The sequence below is a fragment of the Chelonia mydas genome, chromosome 9, assembly GCF_015237465.2.
Source record: "Chelonia mydas isolate rCheMyd1 chromosome 9, rCheMyd1.pri.v2, whole genome shotgun sequence".
Taxonomy (NCBI): domain Eukaryota; kingdom Metazoa; phylum Chordata; order Testudines; family Cheloniidae; genus Chelonia; species Chelonia mydas.
Window position 1 is genome coordinate 73,538,586 of NC_057855.1, and position 17,977 is coordinate 73,556,562.

The window sequence follows — 17,977 nt, forward strand, 5'->3', positions numbered from 1 at the left end:
TACAAACTTAGCTGACTCCACATAACCCGTGTTTTTCTGGGTGCCATGGAATTAGGGAATTTTAGGGATTTTTCCCTCAATTCTTCCCATTTCAAGCTTCCTGCGGCAGTAGTGGAGCCTAGCTGCTGTCTGTGTCTCACAGTTGGTTTACATTTTCAAGACTAACTTTGAGAGGGAGAGAGGTAGAAACTTCCTTTAAGGTGATAGAGGAGATTCTCCTCTCTGGGCCAAAAGACAGTGCTTATTAAAAGTGCTCTAGAGGTGTACAGTAATTCCCCTGAAATGCTTTGTCTGTAGTGTGATTGCTATTATGCATGGAGTTAATATGCAAAATGACTCAGCTTTCTGGAGGTCTTCGTGCCTTGAACATCATTGATTGCATATGCCAAATAAATAAATTGAGTTTATATAGGATCAGAAGAAATGGTTTGGCCTATGCATTTACTGGGCATTATAAGCCTAGTATGACATCACTCACAGCCAGTTAGAATGCCCCAATTGTGTTAATTTCTAAAGCCTTATTAAACATGCCTTGTTCTGTCTTAATGCCTAATTATCAAACCAAAGTAATAAAATCAGACAGTGCTAACCCTGAGCAATTTTTCCATGATGATACTTTCACAGGAAATCTTTATTCTCTAGAATTATTTGGTTTTACCCTATTTTACTTTTATCATAACAATAAGAAACTCATTATTATTCCTTTTTATTTGAATATAGGTACATTTAATGACATAATTTTATCCAATACTAATTATTATTTGGAGAATTATATCTATTTTTTCCCCTCAGAATGAAGAAGTTAGGTTCATTGAAAATGAATTGGAGAATCACAAACAGAAATATTTTGAACTACAGACATTCACTAGGAGCTTGATACTTGCTATTAAATCAGATGATAAAGAACAGCAGCAGGTAAGTCTAAGAAGTAGGCAGCAACTATGTCAGACATTTTTTCTTTTGTCATTTTTGTACTTAGTTATATTACGGTAGTGTTTACAGGCCCCAACTTAGATTGGGGCCCTATGGTGATCAACATTGTATGGACACATAGGGTATGTCTACTCTGCAATTAAATACACGTGGGACTCTGTGAGGGGTGGGTCCCGCAGCCTCGGCTCTAACCTGAGCCCAAATGTCTACACCGCAATTTTACAGCCTCACATCCCAAGCCAGTTGACACGAGCCAGCCTCAGGTGTTTAATTGCAGTGTAGACATCCCCACAGTAAGACTGTTCCTGCCCCTGACATTCTGCAGTTAGACGACAATACAGGCAAAGGCTAAGAGAGCGAAAGTATTATCTTCATTTTCCAGAGAGGGAACTGAGGCCCAGACCAAAAAGCTACTTGCCCAAGGTTACATAAGAAGTCTGTGGCAGAACTAGGAATTAAAACCAGATCTCCTCAAGTTCTGCCAGTGTCTTAACTACGCTCTTTAGTCTTAGTTTGCTCTGAGGGATCAGTATTTTTGTACCGGGTCAAGTGACTTTCAGAAGGCCAGATCTTCAGCTGATGTAGTGTAGTCTCCAGGGATGTCAGTGTAGACATATACCTGCTGAGGATCTGGTATTCTGTGGTAACGCATAATGTGATACCAATAAGATAGTAGAGTTTCTTCTAGTCATTCATAAAAACATTACCATTTTCCTCCTCAGTTTGTTAGGTGGAACTGTGGCCCCAATCTAGCAAAATATTTTAATATATTACTTCACTTTAAGCACATGCTTTGGTACTTTGTTGGATCAGGGTTTATGTGCACAGGCTGAATACTGATTCAGGGGTGTGTGTAGGTTTGTTCAGCTTTCCAGTCACAAACTGTAAGTTGTGGGGATCATCCACAAACAGTAAATGAATACTGCTGTACAAAAAATATCAAATCTCCAATATCTTTTTGTTACATAGCTTTTGATGTTAAAAAATAGTGCAACATTTTGAAGCTAAATTTATACATTCTAATAATTTCTTTTAAAGTAATAATGCTCCTTGTTTATTACAGTATTTAATTTAAGGAATGAGCACAGCTGACAATGTACAATAAAGCTTAATTTGGAGTCTTGGAGGTGTCACAAACTACGAAACTGAAACATCAATTACAGCAAACTACTAATGATGTTGTACATATGGCCCAGTCCCATATCCCTTACTCACATGATGTAGGATCAGATCCGTAGAGATGGTTTTATATATTCCCTTTTTTATATATTTATTATAATATAGTAATTCATTGTCCTACTTGAAAAATTTAAATCTTGAGGTAATTTTGCATTAAAATAATCACATTTTTCAAATGAATTTTTAACATACTATAATACTAGAAATAACATTGGACATCAATCTGCTTTTGAAGTCAGTGCAATTCAGTACAGTTCCTTTCAGATCTGGAACTATCAAGGCCTCAAGAAAATACCTGTCTGTGCAAATCTTTAGACTGTAAGCCCTCAAAAGGCAGGGATTGTCTCATCTGTGTTTGTATAGACCCCAGCACAATGAGGCCCCAATCCCAACTGGTGCTATCTTAATATAAATATTGACAATAAAAATAAGTACTCCAAATTTAAACAGTAAGTCCAGACATTTATCTTATATAAGCCAACTGTCAGTATTTCTTAAAAAATTATAGTTTCTGCTTCTGACACACCTATAAATCAATAGTGCAGAGCCAAGCTATTCATTTGTTACATCATATAAACCATAGAACAGGGTTTAATTTCATGAAAACATTCTGGGAATCCTTCACTATATGTAGTTTCTTTTTCTTTGTGGGCAAAGGGTATGGTTTGTGGTATTTATTGTAACTGAAACAATTAGCAAGTCTGCATATGTACTGTAAAATATAATCATCCTAAAAATGTCTTCGTTCGGAAAAAAAAATGTAGTGACTAAACTTCTTTAGTTTGTCCTTGAATGTATTCACTCTAAGGTACAAAGAAAATCTAAAATAAATATATGCCATACAAACTAGAGAAGTGTAACTGTTAATGGAAGAACTACAATATAGAATATATCACTGTGATGAACAGACATTGTAGGAGTAGAAAGGAGTCACTGACCAGTGTATTAAGGCATTTTTCTTGTGTCCCAAGAAGAAAAGATTAAATTATGAATTTCCCTCTTCAACTACTGATGGTGGGAGGTTCACCTTTGGATAGCCTCCTATGTATGCATCTCAGGATACAGTAGTTTCTATTTTGAAATATGGTAATTTGCCATCACTTATTATGTTTTCATTTTATAGCTGAGATATCACTGTTTTCCTCTGTGCTTGCCAGCAGTAAGCTTGTTATCTGGCAATAGTACAGTGGTTACATCATTTTTGGACAGCATTCTGTTTCTCCTTTAGTGTTGGAAATTTCACCATTTTCAGTGAAAAAATCATAAAAAGTGATCCTTTACTATCCAAAGTACTTAATGAGTTAACATGAAACTTGAAAAACGTGTCCAAATACTAATTTTAAAAAAAGTTGTTTTTTTTTTAAACATAGGCACTGCTGTCAGATTTACCTCCTGAATTAGAAGAGATGGATTTCAATCATGTATCTCCAGAGCCTGATGATACCTCATTCAGCTTGTCGTCTTTATCAGAGAAAAATGCCTCGGACAGTTTGTGATCTTTGGAGAAAAATAATATATATATACAATCTTAGACTGCCTAACAGGTGTGCATTTCAAGATAACTGCATTTTGTTACCTGATATCATTCAGTCAACAAAAACCTGGGTTAACTAGGCAGACCTTGCTGAAGGGTGAATGTGATGTGATATGACTGCAACTTGTGGTGACAAGAAATATGGAACTTTGTTTTTGGCAAGTGATAAAGCTACATGGAAAAAGTTTTAGTTTTTAGCATCACAGCCTTGATTAAGGTCATTTATAATTTTCCAAAATAATTCTTGCTTTGTAGCAAAATCTATTCTGAGCAGGGATCCAAGAATGGAAAATAAATTGCAGTTACACAGCCAGGTAACATTTCAGCGTTGCTTGTCATGTAAGACTCACCAGTCCTGTTTGTGATCATTGCCTTTTCCCTTGCCCCTTCTAACTCAGGTAGGTGGACTGAAAATTGGGAATCCAGATGGAAAAATGAGCTTGTTATGGGCAAATGGGCAGAGTTGTTCTTGGACCCCTGAAAAAATCTGAATTAAAAGATTAAACTAAGGTGCATATTGGTATATAAGTGCAACTTGTTGAGTCTCCCATTATCTCATAAAAATGTCTGAAAAACACTTGGAAGACGAAGTGAATAAATTTAATTGGCTTCAATAAATTACTAATGTACAGAAGCAGACCTAAATGTTGTAAACCATTAGGCTTTTACTGGAAACTCTTGATTGCTGGAGAAGGCAACTGTTTCTGGTATTCTTACTATAGTGATGGAATTAGATAATGTTACACCAATATTTAGAGTTTTACGGTCATAGTGATGTTTTTATTTCACTTCATTTTATAAAACCTGAACAGTAAAGGCTCTGGTTCATGAAGATTCAAGAATCAGCTACATGGATTTTCTACAAACTATACTCTATTTTATTGCAACAGTGCTGTCAGCCAAGGACAGTTTTCATCCCGTCTCCCTCCAAAGCTGTTTTAGTGTTGGAATCTGGGCCCCACAAATTTCCTCAGTGTGATTCATTGATTAATTAGCCCAATTTAATACATTGTGTCATTCCGCCAGCAGACTCCAGGTGCTGAAAAAGAATAAATTTAGCTGAAGTTTCTAAACTGTGTGCCTGATAGCTTTAGCCACTCTCTGCTAACTTACCCTTTCTCAGCGCTCATTCATACTAAATCTCTCATCTCATTTGAATAAATACATTCACCCTGACACATTCAAATAAGTTCAGTATGGTAAACAGTACTGCGGCATACAGCTAGAATTTGGTAATTTCTAGTCTGAATATTTACAAACTGGCCTCACTAAAACCTTAGGTCACACCAGCTTGAGAGCTAGATTCTTTCACCCTTACGCTGAATGGTACCTTATTCTGTGAGTAGTCCCACTGAAATTAATGAGACTATTTACTGTATAATGGGAGAAAGGGTTGAACAATCTGGTCTTTCTAAATGAAAACAGTCTTAAGTGTCCAAAAAGGAAAATCCATGCACCCTCTGTCCATCTTCTCTCTTAAACTGAATTCCTGTTCCCAGGTGTTCAACAAACTGCTGTCAGAACTTTTTCTGAGGGACAAATGTATTCTATGATAAATATGGTGTTAATGTATTAACTTCCTTCGAGCCCTAAATCTGACAGTCATTTCAACCCAGTACTGTGAGAAACAATCACTGTACTGTATTTAAATATATTATACATTTAATTTACATTACTATACACCCTCAGACAATAGGTGTGATTTATGATAGGTTTTCTGCTCTGAGTTATTAACTGTACTTTCTCTAGATAGGAAGATCCAGCAACTGACAATAAACCCTCATGTTTTCAGGAAGCTTTACTGAAGAAATTTAAAATGTGGTGTCTGGCCCTCATGCTCCACAACTTGGACCTTAATTCCCTGTTACTTCTCCTTGACATGGTATGACAAAAGGCAGCATCTTCTTAAAGCTAATTCTTAATTTTGTGGTCTATGAATCTTTTTGCAATTTCACCTTTTATACTAGGTTTCAGAGTAGCAGCCGTGTTAGTCTGTATCCGCAAAAAGAAAAGGAGTACTTGTGGCACCTTAGAGACTAACAAATTTATTTGAGCATAAGCTTTCGTGAGTGGAAAACACTGCATGCATCCGATACAGTGAGCTATAGCTCATGAAAGCTTATGCTCAAATAAATTTGTTAGTCTCTAAGGTGCCACAAGTATTCCTTATCTTTTACACTAGTAGCCAAGTAGAATTTTATCACTGCCATTAGTAATTTTGTATTGTTCTGACCTGATTTTTTCCTGACACAACATCAAACTAAATCAGCAAGTTCAGATTGGATGAACTGTGCCAAAAACAGAATTCAGTAAACTAGAATCCTGGTTCATGATATACATCTAAAATCCTAGGCTCCACACTCCTTGGCTGGAGTCTGTACTCAGTGTATTCCTTTGAGCAAAATATGCTTTGGCTCTTTCTGCAATATAGGATAACAGAGCATTTATAATAAAATAGACATGCTTTCACATCCAGAAACAATCAGCAGCAATGTAGGATGTTCCTATGTAATAAGATGCTCTATAGAGCAGTACTATACAGTTGTATGAGTACCTCCATGCTTCTCCTCAAAATAACCTTCATCCATAATACCTGCAACATGAAAAACAAAACTCTTAATGGTGAGTTATTACCAGTGCTAGTTAAAAATATTGAGGAAATATAGATTTACAGGACAGAGGCTGCAGAACAGCAGATTTGCTCTTTTACTGCACAGTATGGTAAAAACTCGGAAGAACAATTATCTCTGAAAGTCATGAGTGGCCATTTCTGAATATTGCATTCCAGCCATGCTCTGTCACCACACATATCTCATGGCTTCATGATCTGATGTTCTGTTCTCCAGAAAGACAGCTAGATATAATAATTAAATTCACAGGTTCAGATTAGTGAGCATGACATCAGCAAGTCCCCCTATGTCTCCAGTTCTTTATTTGCTGCACCCTTTCTCTTGTTTTGGCATCTGGTTGGGGAGCAGTGCTTGTCTAGGAAGGTGCACACACTCTTCATATTAAATGTTTGTGGAGGGTGAGGTTGGAAGGTGCTTCTCCAGTTCTGCGATCAAACACAGGGCTATGGTCTTGGCCAAATTCAGTCCTGACCTCAATGGGTGCATCTTCTATTCACTTAAATTGTGACCATGGAAGATAGGGCAGAATTTGGTCCTAAGATCTCATATTGTCCATCCATACTTCCAGCTAAATTTGTCATGATAGCTAGCTGATCTGTGTCTAATGCCCAGAAGAGAACACCTTGATGTTCGTCTCCTGAATGAATTCTAGGTATTCTCCAGCTGACAGAAAGCAATGATGGCTCTGTTGATCTTGGACATTTTTAGGATTTTGGTTTACAATTATTTCCTTTGTTCAGAGGTAGATGCTAATTCATCTTCCACTGCACTATAGATTGCAAGGAGGATTTATTTTTCCATAAAAAATGGGAGAAATAATCATAGCTGGTACTATGGTACCACAGAGGAAGTATTAAAAAGCAGCCATTTCACTTCTTTGGATCATAAAGTTAAACAACAGATACAGCAAGAGTGCCATGAGTTGAAGAACCTTCCATCAACTTCCTGCTTTGTCAGTGAGGGATGACTTTAGAGACATTGTTTATTCCTGACACATCTTTTGCAACATGGATTATAGAAGAGTGTACAGTAATTCCTCACTTAACATTGTAGTCATATTCCTGAAAAATGCAACTTTAAGCTAAATGATGTTAAGCAAATCCAATTTCCCCATAAGAATTAATTTAAATAGAGGCGGGGTTAGGTTCCAGGGATTTTTTTTTTGCCAGACAAAAGGCATTATATACATTTTAAACAATTTTAAACAAGCAATTTAATACTACAGTCATCATTGCTGAGTATGAAGCTTGGTTGAGGTGGTGGAGTCAGAGAATGGAAGAGGGTAGATTGTCCCCCTGCTCCTCTTGCAAGCACAGGCACTGACTTTGCCAGGGATGGGGGGCTCAACCCTCGGCCCGCCCACTCCATCCCTTCCCCCAAATCCCCACCCTTAACCCACCTCTTCTCCTCCCCCTTTACTCTGTGCGTTGCGTCCTTACTTCTCCCTCTCCTGCCCATGGCAGTCAGCTGGTTTGCGGCGTTCAGGAGGCAGGGGGGAGGGGGATGGAGGGAGGACTTGGCGCGCAGCCTCCCCGGCCTCGTGCCCACAGCAATCAGCTGGTTTGCGGCGTTGAGGAGGCAGGGGAGGGAGAGGGAGCCTGCGCACTGTGTCCTTTCTCCTACCTCCTGAGCACCGCAAACCAGCTGATTGCTGCGGCTAGGAGGCGGGGGGAACAGAGGGAAGGCACTGATCCGCGGGGTCTGCCAGCAGGTGGGAGGCGCTGGGGGGGGTGCGTGGGGGTGCTGATAGGTGGGCTGCCAGCCGTGGACAAAGCAGGCGGCCAAACGACGTTATAGCAGAGCATTGCACAACTTTAAACAAGCATGTTCTGTAATGGAGAAGGGATGTAAGTTCGAAACAATGTTAAGCGGGAGGATGTTAAGTGGGGAGTTACTGTATCTTACTTGGAAAAAGCCTAACGTGAAAAAAGGCAATTGATAACTGACATGCATTTTAAACCAGCAATAAGGCGCTATCTCCCTGTAGGGAGAAATGAAAGTATGTCTCATGCTAGTCAACTTGCTATACCTAGGGAAAGTTGTACCCTTGAGAAGTGCTTGTCTTCATTTCCTGAAAATGTTTCCTGTATTGCCTACAGTGCTAACAGGAGTGAGTAGTAATGAATATTTCTAGTCAGTAAATTAAGCAGGTAAGACTTTAAATACACATGGAGAATTGATCTATTAAGAAGGTGTTCTTTTTCTTAAGTAGTCACTTTTGAGAGTAGCATTGGACTTTAATATTAAAGTACCTTTTGTGTGACCGAAGTCAGTACTAAAAATGATAAGAAAAAAAGAGCTTTGCAGCTCCTCAGAGACAAAGTGGGGAGCAAAGTAAGGAGATAAACCAAAAATGTAACATGCCAACTTAAATTAGGAAGCAGTTAATCACCTCTACCCACCAAATGAAGAGAGAGTATGGGTGTCAAATAACAATGCAGTTATACAATCAGAATTATATGGCAGGAATATGTGTGTTGAAAACCTTATTGTGGAACTTACTGCTGCACAGTGGTCACCTATCTAATAGCAGAACTGTACTACTGTGACCATATTAGTAAGCATTAACCCTTTAAAAACTAGTTGGGTAGTGCTGCCTTTCCCATCGGCACTTAGCCATAGCAGATTCTTGCTCTCAGGATTCTGATGGCATGAGGAAAGAAAATAATTAATGCACATGAATGGAAAATTAAGCAGAGCATCTGAAAAATCAAAATTTAGTTTACCGATAACGTTACAACCAAAAGCTTAATTTACTGTACTGTACTTTACTACCTCCAGTTCCACTACCCAGATCTGTCAGCAACAACCAGTTATACAATAGGCTGGCTTATTTATAGAACAGTGTATCTTTATCTTTGAAGCATTCTTTCAACTTTAATATGAGGTTCTGCTTTCTTTGTCTAAAAATCCAAGACTGCATGAGTTAATCAGTTATCAAATTTCCGATCAAAGTCAGAAAATGGCTGGAACAAAATCTCTGACTAACTACTCGTCAGAAGGCATCAGTGCCACATTTTGGCATCTGATTTGTCCAGCAAGTTAATATTTTACCACACTGGCTGACCAAATTTTGCAGCCTCAAAAAAGCTATGGGCAAAAAACTAAATTGTACCAGAAGACTGGAACAGCCTTTGGCAGATTGCACTGTACCACATTTCACCAAAGCAGAACCCACAGTTTTACTCAAATCAAAAAGCCTGTTTCCCTGTGACCAAAAACGGCTAGCATTCTGCTTAGAGGATGCAAGATACAAAAAAAAAAGAGTGATTTAACAAAAAAGCAAATCTCTAATCAAGAAATGTTAAAAGAATGTTCCTTTAAGGTGAATGCTTTCTGGTAATTTCTGTGGTAATGTTAAGCATTTTCACTGTATCACTGAATAAGTCCTTTAGAATCCTGTGTTACATTTTACACATACTACCTCTGAAACATAATACCACCTTAAGACCACATCAAAAAATGTGAACTTTTTTTGTTTTTTAACTTTATAATGGGCAATAACTTCCAATAGACATATTTTCCTTCAGCTTTATACTCATTTTTAGTAAAGTGTTTGTGTTGCATTTAAGATTTATGCTTTTTAGTTTTGTATATTTTTCTTTAGTTTTCCCCCTTTTTTTTTTTTTTTTCTCTTCCAAGCTACTCAAACTTTTGACAAAGGAAAGCAACGAATGATGACATGACTCCTAGCAGCAAATATCTCCAATGGCTGGTGATGGGACACTATATGGGGAGGGCTCTGAGTTACAATAGAGAATTCTTTCCCTGGTGGGTCTTCCCCACATGCTCAGGGTCTAACAGATAGCCATATTTGGGATCCGGATGGAATTTTCCCCAGGGTCAGGTTGGCAGAGACCTTGGTTTTTTTTGCTTTCTTCTGCAGCATGGGGCACTTTCAGGTTTAAACTCGTGTAAATGGTGGATTCTCTGCAACTTGGAAGTCTTTAAATCATGATTTGAGGGCTTCAGTAACTCAGCCAGAGGTTATGGGTCTATTACAGGAGTGGGAGGGTGAGGTTCTGTGGCCTGCAATGTGCAGGAGGTCAGACTAGATGATCGTGATGGTCCCTGACCTTTGAGTCTACAATATGGGGAAGAAAATATGGCATGTATATGTTAGGGTCAATGGAAATGTTACCATCTTCTGCGTTCAAATACTGTTAAGATAGTAAATAGCTGTGATGTGTTTGGTGCAGCTATTGCAGGCAATAGATATTGCACTTAGAGAGCTCAATCAGTGCCAAAGGACTAATGTGACATTTCCTAACATAAAACAAATTAATTTCTGTGATGGAAAGCAGCCAAGTGATGAATCTCAGCTACAAACTGAAAAGAGTAAGATTTAAAATCTAATGGGTACATCACTATATGGGATTAAACTAATCTATCTTTAGTTTTTGTTTGCATCTACACTTGTCTGCACAGAAAGAGAGTATTTTTATTTGCATACAATAAAGGGTCAAATCCTAGTCTAAGAATAATCAGTGGCAAAGCTCTCAATTTTAACTGGATCAGGATTTGGCGCCAAGTGCAGACCAAACTGCCTATAAAAGTTTCACATCAAAAAGAAAAGTGCCCTTGTAATTTCCCACCAACCCATGAAATAGTTTGCAGACTGTTTAAAAAAAAAAAAAAATTTAACGTGTTAGGTGTGGGGAGAAAGTCAGGTGCACATAAACATGTCAGTTGAATCAACAAAATTAACAAACTTTTTAAAAAATATTTTGGTTTTCATTCAATAAAGCATGGATATAAACTGAATGCGAAGGATCTCTTAAATGGAAAATTTGGCTTTTGGAAGGTGGAAGTATAAAATTATGGAAACTCCATTGAAAATGTGTCTTATGATAAACTGTGCTCTCATAGAAATTAAATACAATTTACTAAGTTTATTACATACATCATTTGTGTGTGTTTTGTGTGTGTGTACACACATATAGTTATAAAACACTAAGTTAAATATGATTCACTCACATTAGCACCATCAAAGGCATCTTCACTTGAGGAAATTCCAAATGCAATATTTGTAAAGTAGATATCAGTTGTAACAGGTAACTACCACCTCATTTTTGTTGTTTCTCATATTCAAGACATACTTTTGGATTAAATTGAACGCATCCATATAAATATTGATTATAGTTAATCTTTCATAATTCAGAATAATGCTGCTAGGTTTAGGCTTAAAACTGTCTTGAAAAGCCCAGTATAATACTACACCTAAGTAATCTCAGCACACAAACTGTGCTGAACTCATGAAGAGTTTAAACAATCTTCAACCAAGACAGAGTCCACTTTAGTTTCACTAAAGTTTGAAAAAGGTGACTTCACTGAAAGTTTAAGTGTTACTATATAAGCTGGTATGCTATTTTAATTTGCCTACAAAGTGTTAAGGTAACTCATTCTCTTTAACTTAATATGATGTCCTTTTGAGCCAATTTGGCAAGTTTTGTAAATTTAGTATAATACTGAATTTCTCTGTGAAAATCAATATTTATATTGCATTTTTATTGTATGTATCAGTATGTGTAGCAAAAAGATTTACCAATCTTGAACTTGAGTACCTCTATTAAGATCCAGGATATATGATCTTGGTTTATTTGAAAGATGGATGCCAAGTGAAATATTCCATCCACTTTTATTGATCTTGTCTGTGTATATATAAGGGTATTTATAATCTTATGTTAACAAAACTCATAATGAAAAATGGTTATTTCCTTCTTTAGAAACCTGCCCAGCTATTTTTATATAAATGTTGGTCTCTGCCTTAACTTTTTTGTGAAAATTTGTGCCATAGAATATTCTAACTTAACTACAGATAGTTTACAGAACTTGCTTTGGCTCATCTTTGGTTCACATTTAAGTAAACTGTGACCAATTTTATGTGGTTATTTGATAGTTAAATTAATCTTTTTTGCTTAAAGTTGTTTTAATTTATTTATCCTGTATATCTGTATCAAGGGTTTCTTCCCTAATCTTTTTTGTCCTTTAAAGCTTTTGAATCTATCCTCATATGCACGCTTTGTTAGTTTAAGAAGTAATAACTTTTCATTAGTTTATCATATATAGTTTGGCAAAACCTTTAAGAAATTGAGTCAATGGTTATAAAAAAAATGTATCTATATTGACCCAATTGGTCAGAGTAAAGGGCTATTTACCTTTGGTAAATTTGTCTACTAGACTCAAGGATATTTTTCTAAGTCGATCAGGTTTGGGAATCTGGAGAAATGAAATAAAGGTTAACGAATTCATTTTCCTACATAAAGTTCTCAGTTTCTATATTTTTAATCATTACTAACCTGTAAAAATCAGTACAACCAGATGTTTAAAACCAGATACTACATTCTTGTGTCCCCAATTCCTCCCCTTTTAAGTCAATGGAAACTTTGTATGCAATCAGGGCCTTATTAAAGCACTGTGTTGGGAAAAGGGAGAGGCATGTTGTAGGGTTGCTTGTCTCACTGTTCAGTAGATTCATCACCAATATGGCAGTAACCACCTGGATTACAAAGACCTTATAATTCTGCAAATTATGGTATGAAAAGAAGTTCCTTTTCAGCACAATAAGCAGGTGGCATCAAGGGGTATACAGGGGCCATAGCTGAATAGCATCTTGACATTTTGAAGCATCATGTTAAAGAAATATTAATTTTTAACAGCTCACAGTCTCAGTAGATAATGTATTGCCTTACAATACATGGTAGACCTGGGTTCATCATTGTCCTCTGGATTCTTACAGCTCAGGCTGGCTAAATTTCATGAAGGGGATGTTTTAACCTATGGGGATTGCAATTTTGTGTCCCCAAGGGAAATAGTTTTCTGATTTATCAGCTTCAAAGAGAGCTGCGTATCTTCCCAGCATCAGCAGGGCAACTACTAAATAACAGCTACTACTCTCAGAGCAGGGTATTACAGAGAAAAAAAGAATAAGAATTAAATGATATGACAGGCCCAAGAGTCTCAGACACTGTAGGTCTAGTAGAGCAGGTGAGACTTTGCTGGAGTCATGAACTGAAACAAAGGTCATATTCAAAAGTTCAGGACATTCTGCACTAAAAAAAAAAATTTAAGTTGTAAAAGGAACTCTCTCTCCTTTTAATGGAATAGCTCTGAATGAATCTCTCATGCTCTAATTTTTCAGTATAAGCACTCAGGTCAAAATAATGCTCTGTACGTAATATCATAGCACAAAACTTAAACCTTCTCAGTTATTTTTCTCTTTGTACAATACAGATGGCTTACTTATAAGGTGGGGCTAGTTTACTAGCAAGGGCCCTAGTCGCTTGCAATCAGAGCTGTGTGGGAAACCAAATGGCAGGATCAGAGCCTAAATATGGCTGTCCACTTTAAGGGTTTCATAAAGAAGTTCCTTTTATTCAATCTAAGCTTTATTGTTTAAAATGTTTAAATTTTATATACAATTAATTCAGACCAGGTCCTCTATTTCTAATTCATAAAAATGTCAATCACACACACACAAAATATATTTAAATGATTAAATGCCTTGATGAAGAGGTTTTGGGAATGGGATGATTCAGACAATGAAAACTTTCATCTGAATGAAAGTTCTCTTCCTATTGGTTTTGTAGAAAAGTGTGTTAAAATGGTTCAATAGCTCAGCTGAAGATTTCCCAGAGAGCTGAAGTTGAGTACAGATACTTGAATTCATGTATATGTTTGCTGAATTTACTTACGGTCTAACTGAAAATATATATGCCTGCTTTCTGCACTGAAGACAATCTAGATGCTGTTCTCCTGAAAGTAGCATGCTTCACTGCAAAAGCCTGATCATTGCTAGCTTACAACCATGTTGCCAACCAACTTTAATAATAAAGGTTAAATTCATGCATATGAACATGTGCTGTTTAATACTAAACAATCTACTGCAGTCCCAGATTTCAAAAATAAACCATACTGTTGATTACTTAAAATCAATTTTTTCCTAAATAGTGAATAAATTGTAAAGTGCAATATAGAGAGAAGAATCATTATCCAAACAGCTGGGTGCAGTGGAATTTATTTGCCTGAACAACAGACTTTTTGATACATATGATGCATGTTGAGGGACATAACCAAGTTTCAGATAATAAGAGATTTTGAGTAAATGAGATGAATATTCCTTTCTTTTAGTCATAGTTTGGCAGTAAATATTTTTGTAAAATACATCTTCAGAGGGGTGTGTGTTTTAAGAAGCTGAGGTACAAGCCAAGTGCATGGTTCTCAAAGCTGTAAGAGACCTACAGTATGTTGGGGGAGGAGGAGAAGCTGAATTGTCAGTGCATTGATACATATTTTTCATGTAAAGTTTTATTAATTTTTACCAATATAGCAGTTAATTTGGCATAAAAATATCCAAGAGAAGTAAGGATTTTAATGTTCGTAGCGTTCTAGAGATGTACTAAAATGTGGGTGGATGTGTGTTGCTTAGACATCCATCTGTTAAGCTAATGTATATATAACAGACAAACTCTACCTCAGTACTGCAGAAGGGAAATGAGTGTGCCTGTTAAGTACTCCCAGTGGGAAGTTCAGCCTGTAAAAATATGAAAGGCAGCTGGCCCAGTTCATTCCTAGTATAACTCCACTTTTCCCCATTGTCTTGTATCCTAGTAGTCTAAACTAGGTCTCCTGTGTTCAGTCTTCCTTCTTTTTTGGAAGGATTTCTTAAGCCACTTCGAATACTTTTATAAAAAAAAATATTTGATTTAAAAAAAAATCCCTTCAGACCTTCCCTAAATGCATTTGAATGTTGACCTTTTATTATATTTTTAAATAAATACAAATGACACTTGAACATTTTTATATCATCAGTGCCTGCCCACCAAGCATTTTGATGGTAGGAACCAGTTCCTGAGAGAAAATTTCTTATAAATAGAGAAATGGAACCTAATGTAGTTCTGTTAAGACCAGCGTGCTCGGTTGCACTATGTATAAACACAAAGGGATTAAATTCAGTTTAGGGCAGAGAGCCAGCGCCAGCCTATGTGCTCCTTAAGTCCTACTCAAACTGTATAATTCATCATCAGCTATCTAATTCAGCATCATCAAGACACAAAGAAATTGCAGTCAGAATATAAAGAAATAAAGCAAATGCACAAGGCTCTTTGCATCATCTAGATCGAAGAATGTGTAACTGGGCAATAATTTAAAGGCTGAAATAGGAATATAACATTGAGTAGCCAGACTCTTCTGAATTATTAAGTATAATGACACTTGAGATGACACACTGCCAATAAAACATATGTAAGAAACAGTTCACTGGGCAATCAAGCTGGAATATCCTCTACCTTCCTGATATTTGTTTGGATTTAATTATTCATCCTCCAGCTTTTATCCCTAGCAAACAGGACCAATATTGAGATGGAATACATTTCACTAAAAAATACCATTTGCTTATCATTGACCTAAACATGGAAATCTGCACAAATAATACTGGAGCAGAATATAGATCAGGAACACAATGAGGCCTAGATTAGACTCTTATGATGTCTTTTGAATGAGGTAATGGGATGCTAACAAAACTTTGCCATTACTAATTGGCCTCAATCAGAAGACAACATTGACTGCTCTTGTGCTCATAAGCTGTCTACCAAGTAGAGCTCTTTTTTCAAAGATGACCAGTTCTAAAGACCCCAGAGGAAAATAACTGTGACCCTAAATCATTTAGGGGGAGATTTGCAAAAGCAGGTACAAAATTTCAACAGATCTTTTGCTCCTAAGTCTCCTGGGCATTTTTGAAAATCTTCATTTTATACATTCTTGCTACAGTGCTGAGAGAAATCAAACAAATTTGCACACCTCAATCATAACTCCTTAAATTATATCAAGGGATCCTCAAGGGAAACTTAAATGCCAGCTCTTTAAAGCGTCAAACCATAATGTTCCTAAATTATTCAGAACAGTACTGCTGATAACAGTACTTAGCACTTACATAGCACATTCCAAACATGTATGAGCTAACTGCTACTAGTTACCTTTAGCCACAAATAGAACTGCAGGTTGGTGATTTGCTGTATTGTGGAATTCAGGCAAAAATGATTAATACTAATTTTTATTTATTTTTTAAACCAGTGGCAAATGTACTCAGTACCGCAGAGCATATAGAATAGATCAAGCCCCTTCCCCAAGGACTTTGCAGTAAAAAAAATTGTGACAGGGTCAGGCCAGATGACTATAGGAGAGTAATCTTATTGGGATCCAGGAAGTGGGCGGGCAAAGCCCGCCCACTGCTAAAGGATCCCCCCCCCAGCCTCAGAGGGGTGTCCACAGGACCTGGAAAACCAAATGATTACGGGGGACAACTAATGAACAACAGGGACAGGAGTGTGGTCAAAGGGTCAAACGAAGGGAACCGGACGGGAACACCGAGCAGAGAACCCCGGACAGCGCCCACTGCTCCTCAAAGGCGTCAAGGGAGTCAGTGGATGCCGCCCAGAGGAACTCTGCCCGGAGGCATGAACGGATGGAGGATATAGGAGAGTAAATTTTTTTTTATTTGCATAACACACTTACAAAACAACAGCATATGCAGTGTGTAACACAGCAACCAATCACAATTGTTTTCTTATTAACTTCAGGGGAGGGAAGTGTTCAAGCTTACCTGGGCCCAGAGCGGGGGGCTTCCTCGACTCTCGTGGTCTTCCACCCTTCCGAGTTACCTGGTGGTCCAGAGTGAGGGGGCTTCATCGACTCTCAAGGTCTGCCACCCCCTCGAGTTACCTGGCGCCATGCCCGAGTCACCAACAATTCCCTCCTCTGAAAGCACCCAACAAAAGGGGCAGGCTGTGGGGTGGACAACCCGGGGGGGGCACGTGCACCCACGTGTGAAAGGACCCCTGTAAGGTGGTGGTGTCCACAGCAGCAATGGCTGGGGCTGCGGTCCCTTACTCTCTCCCCCAGTCAAAGGGTCAAAACAAAGGGAGCCGGACGGGGACACCGAGCAGAGAGCCTCGGACAGCGCCCACCACTCCTCAAAAGCATCAAGGGAGTCGGTGGACGCTGCCCAGAAGAACTCCGCCTGGATACGTGAACAGACTGAGGATCGGAAAACGGCCCCACAGTCACAGGAAACTCCATCGGCCAACCTCCTCTCTCTGGTTTTATAGATGGCCGTTTTAGCCAGGGCCAGGAGGAGGTTAACTAGGAGATCCTGCAACTTTGTGAGGCCACAGATGGGGAGTGCATAAATAAAAAGGTGAGGGGAAAAATGCAACCAAAAATGTAATAAAAGATTTGTGAGGAGCCGGAACGGGCTGCAGCCTGGCGCACTCCAAATATATGTGCTCCAGGGTTTCCCCTCACACCAAAAAAGGGACAAGTATCTGGGATGGGGTTGAACCGCGCCAAGTATGTGCCTGTGCTCACAGCTCCGTGAAGGAGCCGCCAACTAATGTCCCCGATGGGCCTTGGAAGCAAGGTGGAATATAGGCTGGCCCACCGGGGCTGCTCACCCTCCAAAGGTGGCAGAAGGTCTCGCCACTTTGTGTCAGGGCGGGACACTAGGGTGAGGGCATGAAGGGTGTGGAGCACGAGCATGTATAGATGTTTCCTTGGCGCGGTATGGAAGCATACCGGCTGCAGTTCATGCAGCCGGCTCGCCGTAAAGGGGTGAGGGGGTCGATTGGGTCTACAGGGCAGGGGTCCAATTAAAAGGTCCGGCGGGCCTGTGGTAGAGGGTGGGCGGGGCGTGCCGTCGAGCAGG

General features: G+C 38.5%; 1 protein-coding gene across 5 annotated transcripts in view; it reads left to right on the forward strand.

The window, feature by feature from the left end:
• Positions 1 to 12,535, forward strand: part of HDX (highly divergent homeobox) — a 91,504-nt gene extending 78,969 nt beyond the window's left edge. For all 5 annotated transcript variants that reach the window (XM_043522248.1, XM_007059447.4, XM_043522250.1 and 2 more), the window contains 2 exons: positions 793 to 915; positions 3,483 to 12,535. In XM_043522248.1, coding sequence (XP_043378183.1) covers positions 793 to 915; positions 3,483 to 3,608 — 249 coding nt within the window. In that variant the 3' untranslated portion in view covers positions 3,609 to 12,535. The remainder of the gene's footprint in view (positions 1 to 792; positions 916 to 3,482) is intronic.
• The last annotated feature ends 5,442 nt before the right edge of the window (positions 12,536 to 17,977 follow it).